This window comes from Microcebus murinus, chromosome 18 (genome assembly GCF_040939455.1).
Source record: "Microcebus murinus isolate Inina chromosome 18, M.murinus_Inina_mat1.0, whole genome shotgun sequence".
NCBI lineage: Eukaryota > Metazoa > Chordata > Mammalia > Primates > Cheirogaleidae > Microcebus > Microcebus murinus.
In genome coordinates, this window is record NC_134121.1 from 44,922,078 (window position 1) to 44,940,396 (window position 18,319).

The window sequence follows — 18,319 nt, forward strand, 5'->3', positions numbered from 1 at the left end:
GTGGGAGGGGGCCTGCGTTTGCATAGTTCCTTTACTAGGGCTCAGGTGCCGAGGTTGCCTCTCAGGAGAGGATTTGGGGGTGAGGGAGGGGAGGTTGCGAGGGGCCCCTGCGAGCATCTCCGGCCTCACACTCCCACAGACCTCCTGCCCTGGGCAGGAGAAGCATGCAGGCCACAGGCCCTCGCCCGCTGAGCCCACACCCCAGGAAAAAGGACATAAGTTACAACAGGACATTCAGGGAACGAGGATGCCCTCCTCAGCAAGCATCTTTATGTGCTCCCCAGGGGGAAAGTGGCCCCGGACTGTGTAGGGACAGACTTGTGGGCACGTGCCTTGTGATGCTGGGAGCAGGGTACAGTGTGTTTCCTAAACATGGCGGCTTGGGACACCTTCAACCAGGGCCCCCCCGGCAGACCTCTCAAGAGGAGGCAGCGGGGTGCCCTAGAGTTTCAATTTCCCCTCCCTGACTAGTCTGTCATTGAGCTGGCAGAGTTGGGCCAGGAAACCATCGTTGGGGCCGATCTCACGGTTCTGCCTCACGATGCTCACGGCAGACTTGACGTCCATCTTCTGCCGCAGCATAAGGTACGCGATGACGAGAGTCGGGGAGCGGCTGTAACCCTCGCGGCAGTGGACGAGCACCTGGCCTGCAAGAAATGGGAGACATGGTGAGCCGCGGACACCCCATCACCCCACGACTCTGGCTGAAACTCTTCCACGAAATGCAAATTAAAAGCACAATGTCATGCCACCTTGCACCCACCATAATGGACAAAATGCAAAAGAGGGAAAACACAAAGTGTCGGTCAGGATGTGGAACGACTAGAACCCTTTTGCATGGCTGGGGGTGCAAATTGATACAACCACCTTGGAAAATGGTGGCGGCTTTATCTCCCCAGGCTGAACACTTGCATCCAGGTCCATGCCCCACAGGAAGTGCGCGTGTGTTCACGAACAGACACGGACCAGAATGTTCACAGGCAGCACTATTCATCATGGCCCCAAGCCGGAAACGACTAAAGGTCCAGCAATGGTAGAACAGATAAATGAAAAGACTGAGCAATCTACAACTTATCAGAAGCAACACAAACAGGAGGTGTAGGATGCCGTAGAGCAGCCAAGCAGGCGAAACTGATCTGTGCTGTTGGAAGCCTGGACAGGGTGAGCTTGGAAGTGAGCTATACCCTTGTGACATGGGCACTTCCCTGTGTGTATTTTATACTTCAGTCAAAAGCAAAACACGGAGACTACAGGTCCATCAATAGGTGAATGGATAAACCAACATTGGTATATCCATACAGCGGACTGCTACTTGGCAATAAGAAGGAGAGATCTATTGATCCTGCAACAACATGGGTGAAACTCAAAATAACTACGCCGAGTGAAAGAGACCAGACAAAAAAACAGTACATACCGTGTGATTCCATTTATAGAAAACTATACAAAACACACGCTAATCTCTAGGGACAGGAGGCGGATCAGTAGCTGCTTGGGGATGCAGAGTAGAGAGGGGAAGGAGGGAGGGGTCACAAAGGGACATGAGTGACGGACATGCGTGATATCCTGGCTGTGGGGATGGTTTCACGGCTGTATACATATGTCAAAACTTATTCAACTGTGTGCTTTAAGTATATGCAGTTTACCGAATGTCAATTACACCTCAACAATGCAGTTTAAAGAATGAAAGAATATGCACCTCAGATACAAACATAAAAAAAGCAACATACAAGCACATACAAATAAAAATGCCCTCTCACAGCTCCCCAAATGGCCTACGAGGCCATACAGAATCTGGCCCCTAGCTGTGACATCATCTCCTTCCCGTGCTGCTTTTTCCTCTCCAGCCCAGCCCTGTCCTGCAATTCCTCTTTCCCCAGGGCTTTGCTCAAATGTCACCTTCCCAGGAAGGCCTTTCCCACCGACTCTCTCTAAATCCACAAGCCCTGACCCGTCACTCGTCCTGCCTAATCCCCTTCTCCTGGCTTTATTCCCCCCTCAACATGCCACGGATGGGATCATCCTCACTCGTTTACTGTCATCTCCCCACTGAGACGTAAGCCCCCCTGAGCGCAGGGATGTCACGTGTTTGCTCCCTGCTGAGTCCCCAGCGTTAGGTGAAGGAATGAAGGAATGAGGCGATGCCAGCAGAGGCTGATGTCAGCAACGTCCCAGAGTGTTAGAGGGGGCCCCGTGAGCCACACGCCTTGGCTTCTCCCCTACACAGAGTGCTTAGTTCAGGTTCTTGTCACCTCCCACTCGTGCCTCCTTCAACACCTCCACACTGAGCTCTCCCTCCACCACTCCACACTCCACCCAGCAGCTGGAGGGATCTTTCCAAAATACAAACATGGCCTGACACCCTTTGCAGGATAGAATCTAGTCCCCAAGCTGTGGCTTGCAAGGCCAACTGGCCACACAGCCTCGACACTTTTCCATGCTTTTTCTCACCTTGGCACAGGTTGTTCCCTCTACCTGGAACTTCTCTCCCTCTCGGCCACCTGGTAAACTCCTGTTCATTCCTTATGACACTGGTTCAAGTATTTCCTTTGTCAGCACAGGGATTAAAACCCAAATCTTTGAAGCCTCATGAACCTGAATTTAAATTTGAACTTGCTGGTTGTGATGGTGAAATATGTCAATTTGGCCCATGTACATTTCCCAGCCACTTGGTCGCATGCTATTCTAGATGTCGCTGTGAGGGTATCGTGTAGCTGTGATTAACATCGACAAACAGCTGACGTTAAGTGAAGCGGACCACCCTTGATAACGTGGGCTGGACCCACCAAAACAGGTGAGGACCTTAAGGACAAAAACTGACATTTCCTAGAGAAGCACTAATTATATGTCAAGACTATAACATTGAAATCCTGCCTGAGTTTCCAGCCTGCTGGCCTGGCCTACAGATCCTAGACTTGCCAGCCCCAATAATCACAAGCCAATTCCTTAAAGTAAATGTGTATATGTATAGGAATATACATAAATCAATATAATACATATGTATTAAAAATAAATCATATTCCTGTAACAAGGATGACTTAAAACAATCATATATATTACATATGAATATGTACAATTGTCCTTCCACATCCATGGGGGGTGGGTTCCAGGATCTCTCACTGATGCCAAAATCCATGGATGTCCAAGTCTTATATCAAATGTCACAGTATTTGCAAATAACCTACACACATCCTCCCATATACTTTAAACCACCTCTAGATTACTTACAATACCTAACACAGTGTAAACATGTATTTGCATTTCATGTGCTGTGTACATAGTTGTTGTGCTGCATTGTTTAGGGAACAGTGACAAAGGAAAAAACATCTGTACATGATCAGTACAGATGCCACAAGCTTTTTTTTTCCCCCAAATATTTTCAATCAGCAGTTGGTTGAATCCACAGACGCGAAAACCACAGGTACAGAGGGCCAACGACATGTTCTATTGGTTCTGTTTCTGGGGAATCCTGACCAATACGATGGTTATTAACTCTATGACCCACCTAACCTCACGGTGCCTCAGTTTTCTCATCTGTGCCAACAGACCCATTGCATATGGTGGTTGGGAGTTTAAAGGAGATGACACAAAAAGCCACCAGGCTAGTGCCTCGTAAACATGGGCAGGCAGTAACTGTTACCCAATACTAGGAGCCCTCTGGTGGCACCAGGTACATCCTCAACTGCAGCAGCCCCATGCTATTGCTGGCCGTACGTAGATCTACCCTCCTCTTCCGGAGGACAGATCCCTGAGTGAGGACTGTTGGGAACCTGTATCTCTAGCATAGGCCGTGTGCCCAGTGAACAGTGCTGGCCACTGAGTGGATTTTACCCACTAACACCTCTACACACCTTTATCTGGAAGGAGATCTGTCAGCCCAGAGTCCATCAGGGTCTCTTCTGCTCCCATCACCTACCTTCAAAACACCATTCGACTTTTCCAGCACTTCTCAAATCCGGAGGGAGTCCTCCGCTTGCCTGTCCGTTCACTGTCTGGCTAGTATGCCTAACATATTCAGAGTGGGGCTGTCCCTGCCCTGCCCTGGGAAAGGGAACCCCCGTAGAGCAGTCGCCTTCCCCTCTAGAACATACTCAGCATGCCCAAGGTGGCAGAGCCTACTGGGGAGCTCCCCACAACTCATCCCCCAGGCCCAGCCCAGATGCCACCACCATGAAACCTCCCTTGATCACCCCAGCTGGAAGTGACTACTCCTCCCCTCCCCCCTGCCAGCCACTCACCCAGCTCTCTCAGTGAAGAGCGCCTGGGTCCCCAGAGCCCTGCGCACCGTTAGAGGCCAGCGCTTTTCTGTCGACTCACTTGGCCAATCAATCTTAGAGGCACTTACAGTTGGCATTAGAGTCCATGGAATTGTCACATGTTTAGTAATCATTTGCAGTGTACCTACTATGTGCCTGACGCTACATCAGGTGCTGGGAGACAGACAAGGGACACAGTGGACCCAGCCTGAGAGGGGAGGCTTCATGGAAGAGAGGACAAATGCCCAGTGCTAAAGCACAACGAAGAGTTTGCCAGAGGACAGGGTAGGGCGAGGCAGAGAGAGCTTTCCAGACTGAAGACCCAGTCCAGCTGGGCTGAAGCGGGAGGTCTGAAAACATCAGGGCATGTTCCTAGTAAACCGGTTGGAAAGAGGAAGCAAAGTCAGAGAGCCATAAGTTCCACGAACAGCTGACCACTCAATATTATACGAGAAGAGCATAATCCTCCCCCTCAATTGGGCCCCTCATTCTGCGTCTACAGAGGGTGACGAGCTCAGTACAGCTGAAGTAGAGGGGAGTGGGCTGGGCTGAGGGTGACAGTGACCACAAAGGACCATGAGGGGCCTCACAGCAAAGTCTACAGACTCCCCAGCAAATAAAACTCCTCTCCAAAGCCCGGCCACGTGCCAGCCAGTGCCCCATGAAGTGTGTCCACTGGAAATCACGAGGGTAGGGAGGCGGGTGGGCGTAGCAGAGACAAGGCCAATCACCGCGCATGGGGGTCACCTCCCCTGGGAGGGCGTGTGGTGGGGAGGGAGGAAGAGGTCAAGAGAGGAGCTGACAGAAACAGCTCAAAGCAGAAAGGGCAAGTGGCCCAGCCTGCTTAGCTGCTGTCTGCCCTGTGGCCTTCTAGGATTTCTTGCCGGAAAGCCTTGTCCCCCTGCCAGCACCTGGGCAGTTCTCCCGCAGTCCTTCCTCATACTTGGGGCTGCAGGAAGCATTTAAAAAAGTGCTAGAAGATTTGGCCTGGGGGCCACACCTAGCCCCTAGCCAGGGAGACGCAAGGGCAATTCCTGGGGAATGCTGTCCTTGACCTTAAAAAAAGACAGAAATGTGGGAAGAGATGGCTGCCTCATCTGCTGCCCTTTGTCCTGTTGGGATGTGGTGACCGGATCCTATCTTGGGACCATGAGGGGAGAGAGAGGGAAAGAACCTGGCCCAGATGCCACCACTGAGCTGCTCAATCAATCAGCCCTGGTTCCTTCACCTCAGGACTTCTATCATGGACAATGACAAATGTTCCTCATTAGTAAGGCTGTCTGAATTGGGGGTGGAAGATGTGTAAGTGGCTGGAAACCAACCCTCAGCCAAAGTCAAATCAAATGCTAGGGCCTGGAGCTGCCACTGCGTGCATGGACCACACACCTCGTGTCCTGTAGCTGACAGGCAGCCAGGTGAGCAGAGAGCAAGCCCCGGCTCCCGGTCATTTACTATGGGAGACTCAAAATAAGAGGGTTTCTAAGACAAGACCTGCTGTGGGCCCATGTTCTAGAAGGACAGTCCAGTCAAAGCGGGCTCCCGTTTTTTCCTGGGTGGCAGGCCCCTTACCATTCTTCTGAGCCAAGGCCTGCTCAATGAAGTCTGCAGCCCTTTCGAAGTAGGCGCTGAGGTTGAACTCCTGCGTGTCGTTGGCCTTGATGCCCAAGTAGGTGATGCCAGAGTCCTTGTAGAAGCTGGCATTGGTGTTGACGTGCATGAAGGACCTGCCCTCAGCAGCGTTCAGGACATGGGTGATGCCCAGTTTCTGCAACTTGGGGATATCCTGAGCGACAGACCTGGACAGGAGACAGTGGGAAGGGACGATGAACGGACCAACTGGCAAGCCAAGGGGGAGGAGGGTGGGGAAGGCTCTGAGCCTCTTGGCAAAGCAAGGAACCCTCGGGCCTGCCGGCTGCTCCAGCCTCATCATATGATCTCTCCCTGCACTCCGCCGCATCGCATTACCAGCAGATTCCCCAAATAGACTGGTGGTTTCGCGCCCACGCTGTCCTCTCGGCCTGGAACGCCCTACCCCACCTCTGTAGACACGCACCCTCTGGGAGACTTCCTCATCTCCCCTCCACCCCACCTGGCACCATCTCCCTCTCCTGTGGTGGTGGGATGGCCAAGTGGTTAAAAACGGGCTCTGGGGCTGGGTGAGGTGGCTCATGCCTGTAATCCTAGCACTCTGGGAGGCTGAGGCGGGAGGATCGCTCAAGGTCAGGAGTTCGAAACCAGCCTGAGCAAGAGCGAGACCCCGTCTCTACTATAAAATGGAAAGAAATTAATTGGCCAACTAAAAATATATATAGAAAAAATTAGCCAGGCATGGTGGCACATGCCTGTAGTCCCAGCTACTTGGGAGGCTGAGGCAGGAGGATCATTTGAGCCCAGGAGTTTGAGGTTGCTGTGAGCTAGGCTGACGCCACGGCACTCTAGCCCAGGCAACAAAGTGAGACTCTGTCTCAAACAACAACAACAACAACAACAAAAACACGCTCTGGAGCCAGACTGCCTAGGTCTGGATGCAGCCCCGTCACCAGCCAAGCAACCTTGAGCAAGACACTTAACCTTTCTGTGCCTCAGTTTCCCCCTCTGTGAAATGGGGGTAATAACAGTGACTACTCCCTGGGGTTGTTACGAGTGTTCAATGGGCTATTCCATTGACGGAGCCTGACACCATAGTGACGCTACTATTCTAATGCTTGACAGTGCTCCTTTGTTTAGACGTCTAGGCTACGTGCTCCTTGAGGAGGAACCATATCTGTTTCAGGTCTGTCTCCCCAGGTACCTGCTGCAATACCTGGCACATAGTAGGTGCTGAATAAATAGGGGATGAATGAGTAAAAAGGAATGAAATCATCACATGCCAGGCAGTCCCACTCCCACCCACAGAAAGATCCTTCCTACCACACTCCACAGGCCATGTTTCTGGGGCTCTCACAGGTGAGTTAGCACATGGGGAGCAAGCAGCCCCAACAGAACTATGGTGGTTACAAAATACGTGATCTGAATGGTCAAAGGGCCCCTTTATTTCATCTCACAAAACAATCCGATTCAAACAGTAGTCTACACTTTACAAATCGCCACCTCCTACGTGATCTCCTTTGTCCAGCTCAGCAGCCCTGTGAAGAAGGAAGGACTGCAATATTACCATACGACAGAGCTCTGGCCTGACAGGACAGGTGGAGGGACATGCATGTGCTCCCGTGGGCTGCGGATGGCAGAGCAGGGAGGAAACCTCCTTTCTCCCAACACCCAGCCCTGCTCTGTGCTCCACCTCACTCTGCTCTCATGCCCACATCCACTCAAAACCTTGAGACCTGGCAAAGGTGGCTCACACAGGCTCTGTTTCTGCCCTGCGAGGACATGCCTGGAGCCCTGATATTAAGGGACTCCCAACAGGTGGGGGAGTCCAGGTTCTCTTGGTACCTGGTGTTCAGTTGGTCCTCCCTGCTGAGCACCCCCACACCCCTGGCTAAGTCAAGGTCAGATTTCCTTAGAGGGCAAGGGACGTTTCTTCTACAGTGGCCATCAGCACTTGCCACTCTGGCTACCGCCAGATGTTCACACCCTTGGTTTCTACTTGGGAAGCAGTGACAGCTGAGTGACCAAAATGCCCAAGAGAGCAGGGATCCTGAGGCTGCTGAAGCCCACTTGCTGCTTGGGTAGTTGGGGGCTGGGGTGGGGAGGGTATCCCCAGAACTCTGCAATTACTGGGGTCTTTGGCTGGGACTATGGGACTTTGTTTTAGCTACTCCTGCTCATGCAAAAGACTATAAAACAGTGGCTGCTAGAAAAAAACACTTTGAAGAGTAATTCCCATTCATCTCCCTTCTCTAATACTAATTCAACATTCAACAAATTGACCATTATTATTATTACTGCCTCTGCTATGCATGAATGTTGTATAGTGCCTGTCACATAGTAGGTACCCAAACTGTTACATGAATGGTGGAATAGACAAGACCTGTCCCTGTGAGGCTGGGGCCTGCCTCTTGGACCCCTTGTAGCTTCATGATGACCCAGATTTCTGTGGCAGCCCTTGGCAGGTTAAGCAGCAGGTCCTAGCCAAGGTCAGGGGATACAGACATGAATGAGACATTGACCCTGTCCTCACAATCCCTCAACCACTATGGGCCACCATTTCCTCCTGTATAAAATGGGAGAGAGGAGGGATTCGTTCTAGGTTTTCAACATGCCCCCTTGGCTGCGCCCGTGGAGCTTAGGACTTTGGTCACTGGGTCTTCGGAGATGGCAGTGTGGGCATGCTAATCTATTCTTTCCTTTGGCTGGTATTTCAGCGCCTTTCAGGCTTGTTTACACTGGTTCTCTCCTGCTGCGGAGAAATTCTTACTAGCAGTTTGAATAAGAGAAAATGGAGAAATCAATCTGACAAAAGAACCTGTAAGGAATAAATAGGAAACGCATTTCCTGGAGGTGAGAAGGCCTAGAACCTTTTCTAGGTGACAGCTCAGGTCCTTAGGGGTTTATCACTGGATCGTTCTAAGATCTCACGTAAATCAAACCCTAGCCAGAAGTGGGAGAAGAGGCCAGAAACCCGGGCCCAGCTCTCAGGACTCCCTCGATTGGGGTATTTAGAGTCCCTGATCTGCGCCTGCGGGGCGGGGGAAAGCTCCCCGCCCGGATTGTGACGTCAGCCCGTTGCCATGGCGGCGAAGGCAGACATTCCGCGGTGACCTCACTGCAGAACCAGGCAGCTGTCACATGACGCGCGGGCAGAAGACCGGCCGGGCGACAGAGGGCCACCTGTTAAGGGAACATGGTAGCCCCGACCCCGCCCGAGCCCGAGCCCCAAGCGGGTGGCGGCTGAGGGCGCGGCCCGGCGTCCCTGGGGTTCCGGCGACGGGGAAGGACGGCGCCGGGCCGGGCCGCGGTCCAGCCCCTCGGCCCCACGCGCGAGGGTGGGCGTCGACTGCAGCCCCCTCCCCACCACCCCCGGCTCCCGGACGGGCGCCCGCGCCGGCTCCCCCGGCCCAACCTCCGGGTGGGCGGGGCGCCCCGGGCACGGGCGGCGGGGTGGGCTGGCGGGGGGACTCACGCGTTGCCCACGTAGATCCTCGGGGTGACCTCGTTGCAGGGCTGGCTCGGGAGGCTGTAGCAGCCGCTGCCGTCCGAGAGCAGGTCGTTGAGATCTTGCACCGAGAGCTCGAACGGGCCCGACATGGCGCCTGCCGGGCCCCGCGCGCCGGGGCCGCAGCGAGCTGGGGGGAGAGCGGCGGGTCAGCTGGGCGGGGGCTCGCCTGCCGGAGCCGCCCCGCCCCGCCCCGGGGGCGGGCCCGCCGGGCGCGGGAAGTTGCGGAGCGCGGGCGCAGTGACGCGGGGCCACCCGCGCTCCACGCCCGGAGGACGCGCCGCCCGCGCAGAGCAGACGTCCGCGAGACCCCCGGGGCGGGGCGAGACGCCGCCACTCTTGACCCTCGGGGGTCTTCTCCCTACCCCAGACCAAAGGCAGTTTGTGCATCTTTGTCAACTGGGAAGTGCAGTAACTTCCTTCACGGAGCCAAATGGAAGAGCAATAAATATACCTAATAAATGTACACCGAGGTGTGGCTTTGTTTATTCGGGATTACAGGGACACTCGGGTTCCGCGTGTGAGCTGCCCCCTGCTGCCCACCAGCAGTGTTAGCCTCTCCCCGGCCCTTGCCAGCAACGCGGTCTCCGCCCTGCCCTCCCGTGCTGGACACGAACGTTCATTTTACCCACGCCACGAGATCCCTACGAAGGGCAGGGTCTGGGAAGCCCTACTTTGGGGCACATCTGCTTTCAACATTCATGGACAGTCAGCATCGTGCTTAAAAGCTTGGGCTCTATGCAGCCAGGCTTAGAATTCTGACCCTGGGGAATGAACCTCTCTGAGCCGTTTGCTCAGATAAAAAAAATCAGGATAATAATAGTAGCTAACTCCTACAGTTGTTGGAAGAATTAAATGTGACATTCAAGGAAAGCGCCCAGCACTACATAATGAGCACTCAGTGTTAGCCCTTCCTCCCTGCATGAGCGAATGTGTCGAGCACCCACTGGGTGCTACACCCTGTGCTGCTAAATCAGACCCTGCAGCCCTTCCTGGAGCAGCTGCCAGCTCACCAGGAGCCACGTGGTATCAGCACCCCAGCTCTTCCCGAGCTCCCACTAAGTTCAAAAGACACAGTCTCTGTCCTAGAAGAAAGCTGCCCTCCCCCACTGCCATGAAAAATGGCAGTTCCCTTCCCCAAAAGAGCAAATATGGTTTCTGGAATTCAGGGAACCCACATCCTGAGCCCAGCTCTGCCACCAACTTGGTTCTTGAGGAGCTTCATTGCTGCTCTGGACTTGAGTTTCCTCATCTGCAAAATGAAGGGAATGGATCAGGTTATCATTGTCAAGGTGACCTTACCCCTCCCCACAAAGCTTGTGATCTCGCACCTTCAGGGAAACCAGTGCAGTGGAGACTGCTTGGTTTACAGCAGGAGATGGGTATCCAAGATTGGAATTTCTCAATCCCCTACCCCCAGCCCATGCCTTCCCACCCCTCCCAGCACACCACTCCTTTCCTTCCTGTTTGGGTTGGCAGCAACTGCATTGCAGGCAAGGGGAAAACCTTGTGAGTTCCTTGACCTTCATCTTGACTTAGGCCTAGGTTAGCATTAAAAACAGAAGCCCAGAGACAGAAGCCATGCTCTGCTGCTCCTACTCCCTTCCTGAGACTGGTCTCTGATGTCATAACTGCGTAGCTATGACAACCTGCCATGGGGACAGCTAAGCACCTCACAGAGGAGCCTGGGTGCCTCATTTCTGAAGTAGGACTAGGAAGAGAAGATGAACAATTCCCTGGATTATCTGGCCTACCCTGTTATCGTCTCTAATCATAGGCAAAGCACAACCTTCAGAAAGAAACTGGACTTAGGTCACTACCTATCTCACAAGAATAGAATCCAAATAGGTACGTGGGCAGTTTGGGTTGGCCACTGTTCTCAGGGATTCTGGAAGGGTCCCCCATGGAGATATTGACAGTAAACCAGACCAGGACGTGGCTTTGGGATGATATGGCCTTATCTACTAAGTTTGGTGAAGAGGACATTAGCATCAGTAACAAAATTTATCTTCCACCAGGGAGTTCATTTGATGGAAACACTCATTTTAAACTCTTTAAAGCCAAAGTAGATTAGAAAGAAGATGGGCCTTCAGAACCCCATGGATAGACTAATAATATTGGGAAAAGGGGGGAAAGGGGCTCTTTTATTGGATTAAAAGGACATTTGGGCTGGGCACAGTGGCTCAGGCCCATATTCCCAGCACTTTAGGAGACTGAGATGGGAGGATCACTTGAGGCCAAGAGTTTGAGATCAGCCTGGGCAATATAGCGAGTCCCCATCTCTATTAAAAAGTAGAAAAATTAAGGCCGGGCGCGGTGGCTCACGCCTGTAATCCTAGCACTCTGGGAGGCCGAGGCGGGCGGATTGCTCAAGGTCAGGAGTTCAAAACCAGCCTGAGTGAGACCCCGTCTCTACCATAAAAAAATAGAAAGAAATTAATTGGCCAACTAATATATATAATATAAAAAAATCAGCCGGGCATGGTGGCTCGTGCCTGTAGTCCCAGCTACTCCGGAGGCTGAGGCAGGAGGATCGCTTGAGCCCAGGAGTTTGAGGTTGCTGTGAGCTAGGCTGACGCCACGGCACTCACTCTAGCCTAGGCAAGATAGCGAGACTCTGTCTCAAAAAAAAAAAAAAAAAAAAGTAGAAAAATTAGTTGGCGTTGGAGGGTGGCACATACTTATAGTTCCAGTTACTCAGGAGGAGGATTGCTTGAGCCCAGGAGTTCAAGTTTATAATGAACTATGATCCTGCACTGCACTCCAGCTTGGGCAACAGAGCAAGACTCCATCTTTTAAAAATAATTAAAATAAAATAAAAAGGACATTTATCTCTGTAAATTTTACTTTTTCTAGTCCTCAGCATTCTTTCATTTCTGCTCAAAACTCTTCAGAGATGTCCATTTGGGAAATTAAACCAAACTAAAATTTCTGAACCAGATTAAGGTCATAATTCAAAATCATCCATTAGCCAGGGTCATTGCCTGTATGTGAGTTGGTTTTCTGAGGCTGCATTGGGATTCTTGTGATATAACACCACTCTTTTTTATCCTTCTTCTAGCGAAGCCTACTATTGATACCAAACCTCCAATGGCGCACACACATCACATTTTAAAATTGAGCAAACTACAGGTATTTGTTCCTGCCATCTTCGGATGTATTTTATTGATTTTTACCCTATTTCTTAAAGAGGTCCAATTTCCCAAAGCCTTCTAAATACCTGCCCAATTCAATGATGTGTTAATACTTCTTCCCATACACATCACCAGTTTCCTAAGCTCTGCCTCCAGTCCCCACTGTGGTCCTCAGTGTGCCCCCTTCCCACAATCCCAGAGAAGGGGCTGCTAAGCCATGGTGTGTTGGAGGAAGTGTATCGATGTCTCCATGGTGGGGTGCGGTTTCTCCCCAGGGTGAACAAAAGAAAATCGACAAAATCGAGTACGAAAATAAGCAACTATGCCAGAAAATTGCGAATGCCCAACGAGGCCCTGCCAAGGTGGATTGCTGGAATGAATATTTTACCAAGAGGTAGTGTTCTTTCTCTTCATTTCATTTTTGGAAAGTCAAAATTGACCTTCCCTTGGGTTTTAATGTGAGGTCTCCCAAGTGAGAGGAGAACGTAAGGGAAGTTACCTAGAGGGATAACCAAAGAGACCACGTTAAAGACAAGGAAAACTTCACAAATGGGACCTTTCCTTGCAGTGAAGAGCTAACCTTTATTTCATCTAACAGACTTTTCAGAGTCCTATTCAGTTTGTCATAAGAATTCACTGCACACTTTTGTAAAATGATGACCATGTGCTTTGTTTTTTTATTTTTATTTTTTAAATTTTATTCATATTCTTATTTTTTTTTCTTATGGTGTTAGAGTGTAAATCCAAGACCATGTGCTTTAGTCCATTATAGAATTAGTCCAATATTTAGTCCAATATATAATCTGGATGCTTATAAAAACAGAAATTTATTCCTCACAGTTCTAGAGTCTGGGAGTTCAAGGCACCAGCAAATTTGGTGTCTGGTGAGGGCCAGCTTCCAGCTTCCCTGACAGCCATCTTTTCACTATAACCTAACATGACAAAGGGGCAAGGGGTCTCTCTCAGACTTCTTTGATAAGGGCATTAATTCCACTAGGGTGACCTAACCACCTCCCAAAGGCCCCACCTCCTAATAGGATCACCTTAGGAATTAGGATTTCAACATATGAATGGGGGAGACGTGAGAGAGAACACAGACATTCAGACCCAGCACCTTAGCTGGGACTATGACACACATTTTAAAATCAGCTCCACAAACATAGTCTGAGCAACTGCTATCTGCCAGGCACCAGGAATACAAAGAGGAAATGACATTTATATTTCCTAACCTCAAAGAACTCAAGATCTTGGAGGGGAGACATGTATTTATGTAAATACCAGTGCGGTGTGGTCAGGGCTACAAAAGAAGTGTATGCACGGGTTAGAATTTGGTGGAGTGTCTATGCTGGGTGGGTGGTGTCAAGATGTGGTAGTGTCAAGATTTACAAAATACAGATGTCCCAGGTCCACCCCAGACCAATAAAGTAGAATCTTCTAGTGGACAGCACATTTGAGGACCACAGACATAACCCTGTAGATGGTTTGCACGTTTCCCAGAGTGCAGTGTGGTTCAGTGGGCTGCCCCGGAGGCCTCAGGGCTCAGCAGGGCAGTTTATTCCCTGCACTTAGGTGGCCAGGAGTTTATGACATCATGACTTCATCTCCTCCCCTACTCCCATCCAAGAGGAGCATTTCCTTCTTCACCTATCTCGAGGTTTTGTGTTTTCAGCTTAAACAGAGAATGGAGGAACCGTGAGCTAGTGAGAATCACCGTGGAAAACCAGGGCATTCTGAAGAGGCTTGGAGATCGCAAACCCCACTACGACCGTAGGACTTCTGAGACAGACTGGCAGGCACGTGGACGCTCTTGTCATATCCCCAGCACACACAGAGTTTGTCTGCATTTGGCCTAGAGAGAGTCTCAGAAGGGTCCCTACACAGCAAGGCCAGATCATATGAAAAGCAACAATCCTTAAAACAAAACCCATCCAAATGGAACAAAGCTAACAGGCACAAACCCTCCAACAAACAGCTAAGGACAGCTTGGAAGCAAAGCTATTGTGTGTCGGTTTCATGATAATTATGGGTCAGTTTCAGAAAGCATCTGCTAGCATCTTCCCTTGTCCCTTAATTCACTAAGAAAGGCTGAAAATGTTCAGGGATGAAGGGTACGAAGTCCCGTATGTGGTTGATTTGCTGCATTTAGGAATGGCCCTTCATAAAGGGAAGAAAAAAAGCTGTCGGTGACGTTTCATTAATATAAAACCTGTACTCCCTGGCTTTAGTCTGTAAACCTTTCCTGAGCCATCCTCAGGATTTATTTATTTTTTTTATTTTTTTTTATTTATTTTTTTTTTTTGAGACAGAGTCTCACTTTGTTGTCCAGGCTAGAGTGAGTGCCGTGGCGTCAGCCTAGCTCACAGCAACCTCAAACTCCTGGGCTCAAGCGATCCTCCTGCCTCAGCCTCCCAAGTAGCTGGGACTACAGGCATGTGCCACCATGCCCGGCTAATTTTTTATATATATATCAGTTGGCCAATTAATTTCTTTCTATTTATAGTAGAGACGGGGTCTCGCTCTTGCTCAGGCTGGTTTTGAACTCCTGACCTTGAGCAATCCGCCCGCCTCGGCCTCCCAAGAGCTAGGATTACAGGCGTGAGCCACAGTGCCCGGCCCATCCTCAGGATTTAGAACGCACGCAGGAGCACCAGAGTCGTGGCACTGACATAAACCTTTCTGGTATTTTTCCTTCAAGAACTCAAGGCGCTATATCAGAAATACAACAAGATATCTTCTCTCCTGAGACGACCAGGTATGTCTCTTTGCTATAGAGCATGATCACAGTTGATACCAAGGCCCTAAATAGCCCCATAAATGGTGACCAAGGGACCTAGTTTAAGGGGATGGAGCTTGCTCTTCTCACAGAATACTGGTTGGTTGGGCATTCAGGGAACTTAGAGCTCTCTGACTTCGTCTCCTCTCTCCTTACAAGTAGGAAATGACATTCACTTTTTGTCATCAGCTTTGCGGCTTTATGGGAATCTAAAGGGAAGTGACTTGTTCCAGTAAGACAAACTGGAGGCCTCGTGGCTTTAAAGTTGTGCCCAAGTTACGTTACAGGTCTCCGTCAGTATTCAAAAGTACTGTCATGTTGGCCAGGCATGGTGGCTCACGCCTGTAATCCTAGCACTCTGGGAGGCCAAAGTGGGTGGATTGCTCAAGGTTAGGAGCTCAAGACCAACCTGAGCAAGAGCGAGACCCCGTCTCTACTAAAAATAGAAAGAAATTAATTGGCCAACTAAGCATATATAGAAAAAATTAGCAGGGCATGGTGGCGCATGCCTGTAGTCCCAGCTACTCGGGAGGCTGAGGCAGGAGGATTGCTTGAGCCCAGGAGTCTGAGGTTGCTGTGAGCTAGGCTGACGCCACTGCACTCACACTAGCCTGGGCAACACAGTGAGACTCTGTCTCAAAAAAAAAAAAGTATTTCACGTTGGCATTTTGTACTATTTGACATTATTAGTAATGACTAAGTGGTCTCCCCCGCACACGCCAAGGGAGAAGGATAAATGGACACTTGGGTTTTCCAGAAAATAGTTCTGTATAATTGATGTGCCTCCCCCTCTCTTCCCTGCTGAATACAAGTTACTCATCGTGGAAAAAGACACAAGGGAAGGCCCTAAGATTTCTTCGCTACTTGGAATCTCAAGACACTCCTGAATGGCTGAATGCTCAGTCTTAGGATGCTTCAATAAAGCTTGGAACATAAAATGAGTAAGTCACATTTAAGGGACCCAAAGGCATACACTCTCATCCCAAAATGGGGCAGGCAGAAGGAAGGATGCAGTGAGCATTTCTCTTTGGAGCTAGGAAAAGAAATGTTACCGAGAGGGGGCGGGGAGAGAGGGAGGGGAAGAGATAGAGAGAGAGAGAGAGAGAGAGATCTGAGAGTTCTCTCTTTTAAACATACACTCACTGTCCTGGGGGGTAAGAAAAAGTGGAGTGAGACCATCCACCCACAAGCACAGCACTGTCAAAATGTAAAACAAAGGACATGACAACACCGAGGTTCAGACAACACAAGGAACAAATGACATTAGTTCCTCTGTGAGCACACAAATTCAGAAAAGAATGAAGGACTGAGTTTCCGTGTGCTCTGTTCATGTAAGGGAGCGGCGACAGTGAAAATGCCTCAACACACACGGTGAGACGATGCTGCACGGCTTCTATGACGGCCGTGCTGGTTTTGAGCCTGACTGTACTAGGGTTTTCCAGAGAGACAGGACCAATAGGATGTATAGGTAGACAGATGAGAGGGGATTTATTAGGGGGATGAGCTCACAAGATCATGGAAACCGAGAAGTCCCTCGATAGACCTTCTGCAAATGCTGGTAGCATGGCTCAGTCCAAGTCCGAAGGCCTCGGAACCAGGGACGCAGATGGTGTAACTCCCAGTCCCAGGCCGAGGCCTGAGAACCCCAGGGCAGGGGGTGCTGGTGTGAGTCCTCCAGTCCAAAGGCCGGGGAGCCTGGAGTGGTGTCCAAGGACGGGAGAGGAAGATTGTCCTCTGGTTCCAGCAGGCAGATCTACGTGCTCACCTTTGCTGTTTTTGTTCTCTTCAGACGCGCAGCAGATGGGATGGTGCCCGCCCACGTTGAGGGCAGCCCTTTCCCACCTAGTCCACTCAGACCAGTCTCCTCTGGAAACAAACACCCTCACACACACCCCCAAAATAATGCTTTACCAGGTTTCTAGGCATTCCTTAATCCAGTCAAGTTGACACCTAAAATTAACCATTGCATCGACTTTTTAGACTTTCTATTTTGAAATGACAGATTCGCAGGGGCTGCATATAAATGTACAGGGAGGCCTCCTGTGCCCTTCGGCCAGCCTCCCCCAGTGTCAGCATCTTGCATAACTGTAGTACCTTATCAAACCCAGGAAGCTGACATTGGTACAATCCACAGAGTGTGTGCAGATCTCATCAGTTATACATGCATTCCCTTGTGTATGTGTGTATACAGCTCCATGCAGTTTTGTCACATGTATAGCTTTGTGCAACCACAACTACATTCGAGATAATTAACTGTATTATTATCAAAAGACATGCTTAGGCCAGGCATGGTGGTTCACACCTGTAATCCCAGCACTTTGGGAGGCTGAGGCAAGAGGGTCACTTGAGGCCAGGAGTTGGAGATCAGCCTAGGAAACTAGTGAGACCCTGTCTCTACCAAAAAAAAAAAAAAAAAAGACACTCTTGCACCACCATCCCTAACTCCTCAAAATCACCAATCTGTTTCCCATCTCTATGTCATTTCATGAGTGTTACATAAATGGCATCATGCAGCACGTGTCCATCCTCTGGAGACTGGCTTTTTTCACAAAGTATAATTTCCTTGAGGTTCATTCAAGTTGTGTGTGGAATAGTTTATTCCTTTTTATTGCTGAGTAGCGGTCCACGGTATGGATGTACCACAATTTATTTAACCATACATCATTGAAGGACATCTGGGTAGTTTCTAATTTTTTAAATATCATAAATAAAGCTGCCTATAAACATTTGTGTACAAATTTCTGCATGAAAATAGGTTTTGATTTTTCTGGGATAAATGCCCCAGACTGCAATTGCTGGGTGGTATGGTAAGTATGTTTTCAGTTAAAATGGAACTACAAAACTACCTTCCAGAGTGGCTGTGCCATTTGACATTCCTACCAACAATGGATGAGTGCTCCAGTTTCTCCACATCCTCACCAACATTTGATGTTATCACCATTTTTTATTTTAGCCATTCAGATATGTGTGGAGTGAAATTTCATGTGGTTTTAACTTCCATTCTTCTAATGCTTAGTGAAATTGAACACCTTTCACGTATTTCTTTGCCATCTGTATGTCTTCT

At 50.0% G+C, this 18,319-nt stretch overlaps 2 protein-coding genes across 2 annotated transcripts; one reads left to right on the forward strand and one right to left on the reverse strand.

Moving 5' to 3' along the window:
• Positions 1-233: 233 nt before the first annotated feature.
• DUSP3 (dual specificity phosphatase 3) lies at positions 234-10,592 on the reverse strand. Its single transcript, XM_012786660.3, has 4 exons — positions 10,553-10,592; positions 9,316-9,478; positions 5,823-6,049; positions 234-647 (listed from the first exon to the last, which is right to left on the reverse strand). The coding sequence occupies exons 2-4, from the start codon at positions 9,438-9,440 to the stop codon at positions 442-444; spliced, it is 558 nt and encodes a 185-aa protein (XP_012642114.2). The 5' UTR covers positions 9,441-9,478; positions 10,553-10,592; the 3' UTR covers positions 234-441.
• A 386-nt stretch (positions 10,593-10,978) lies between these two features.
• On the forward strand, positions 10,979-16,193 carry CFAP97D1 (CFAP97 domain containing 1). Its single transcript, XM_012786663.2, has 6 exons — positions 10,979-11,196; positions 12,410-12,480; positions 12,758-12,876; positions 14,152-14,275; positions 15,178-15,234; positions 16,068-16,193. The coding sequence occupies exons 1-5, from the start codon at positions 11,073-11,075 to the stop codon at positions 15,223-15,225; spliced, it is 486 nt and encodes a 161-aa protein (XP_012642117.1). The 5' UTR covers positions 10,979-11,072; the 3' UTR covers positions 15,226-15,234; positions 16,068-16,193.
• Positions 16,194-18,319: the final 2,126 nt, after the last annotated feature.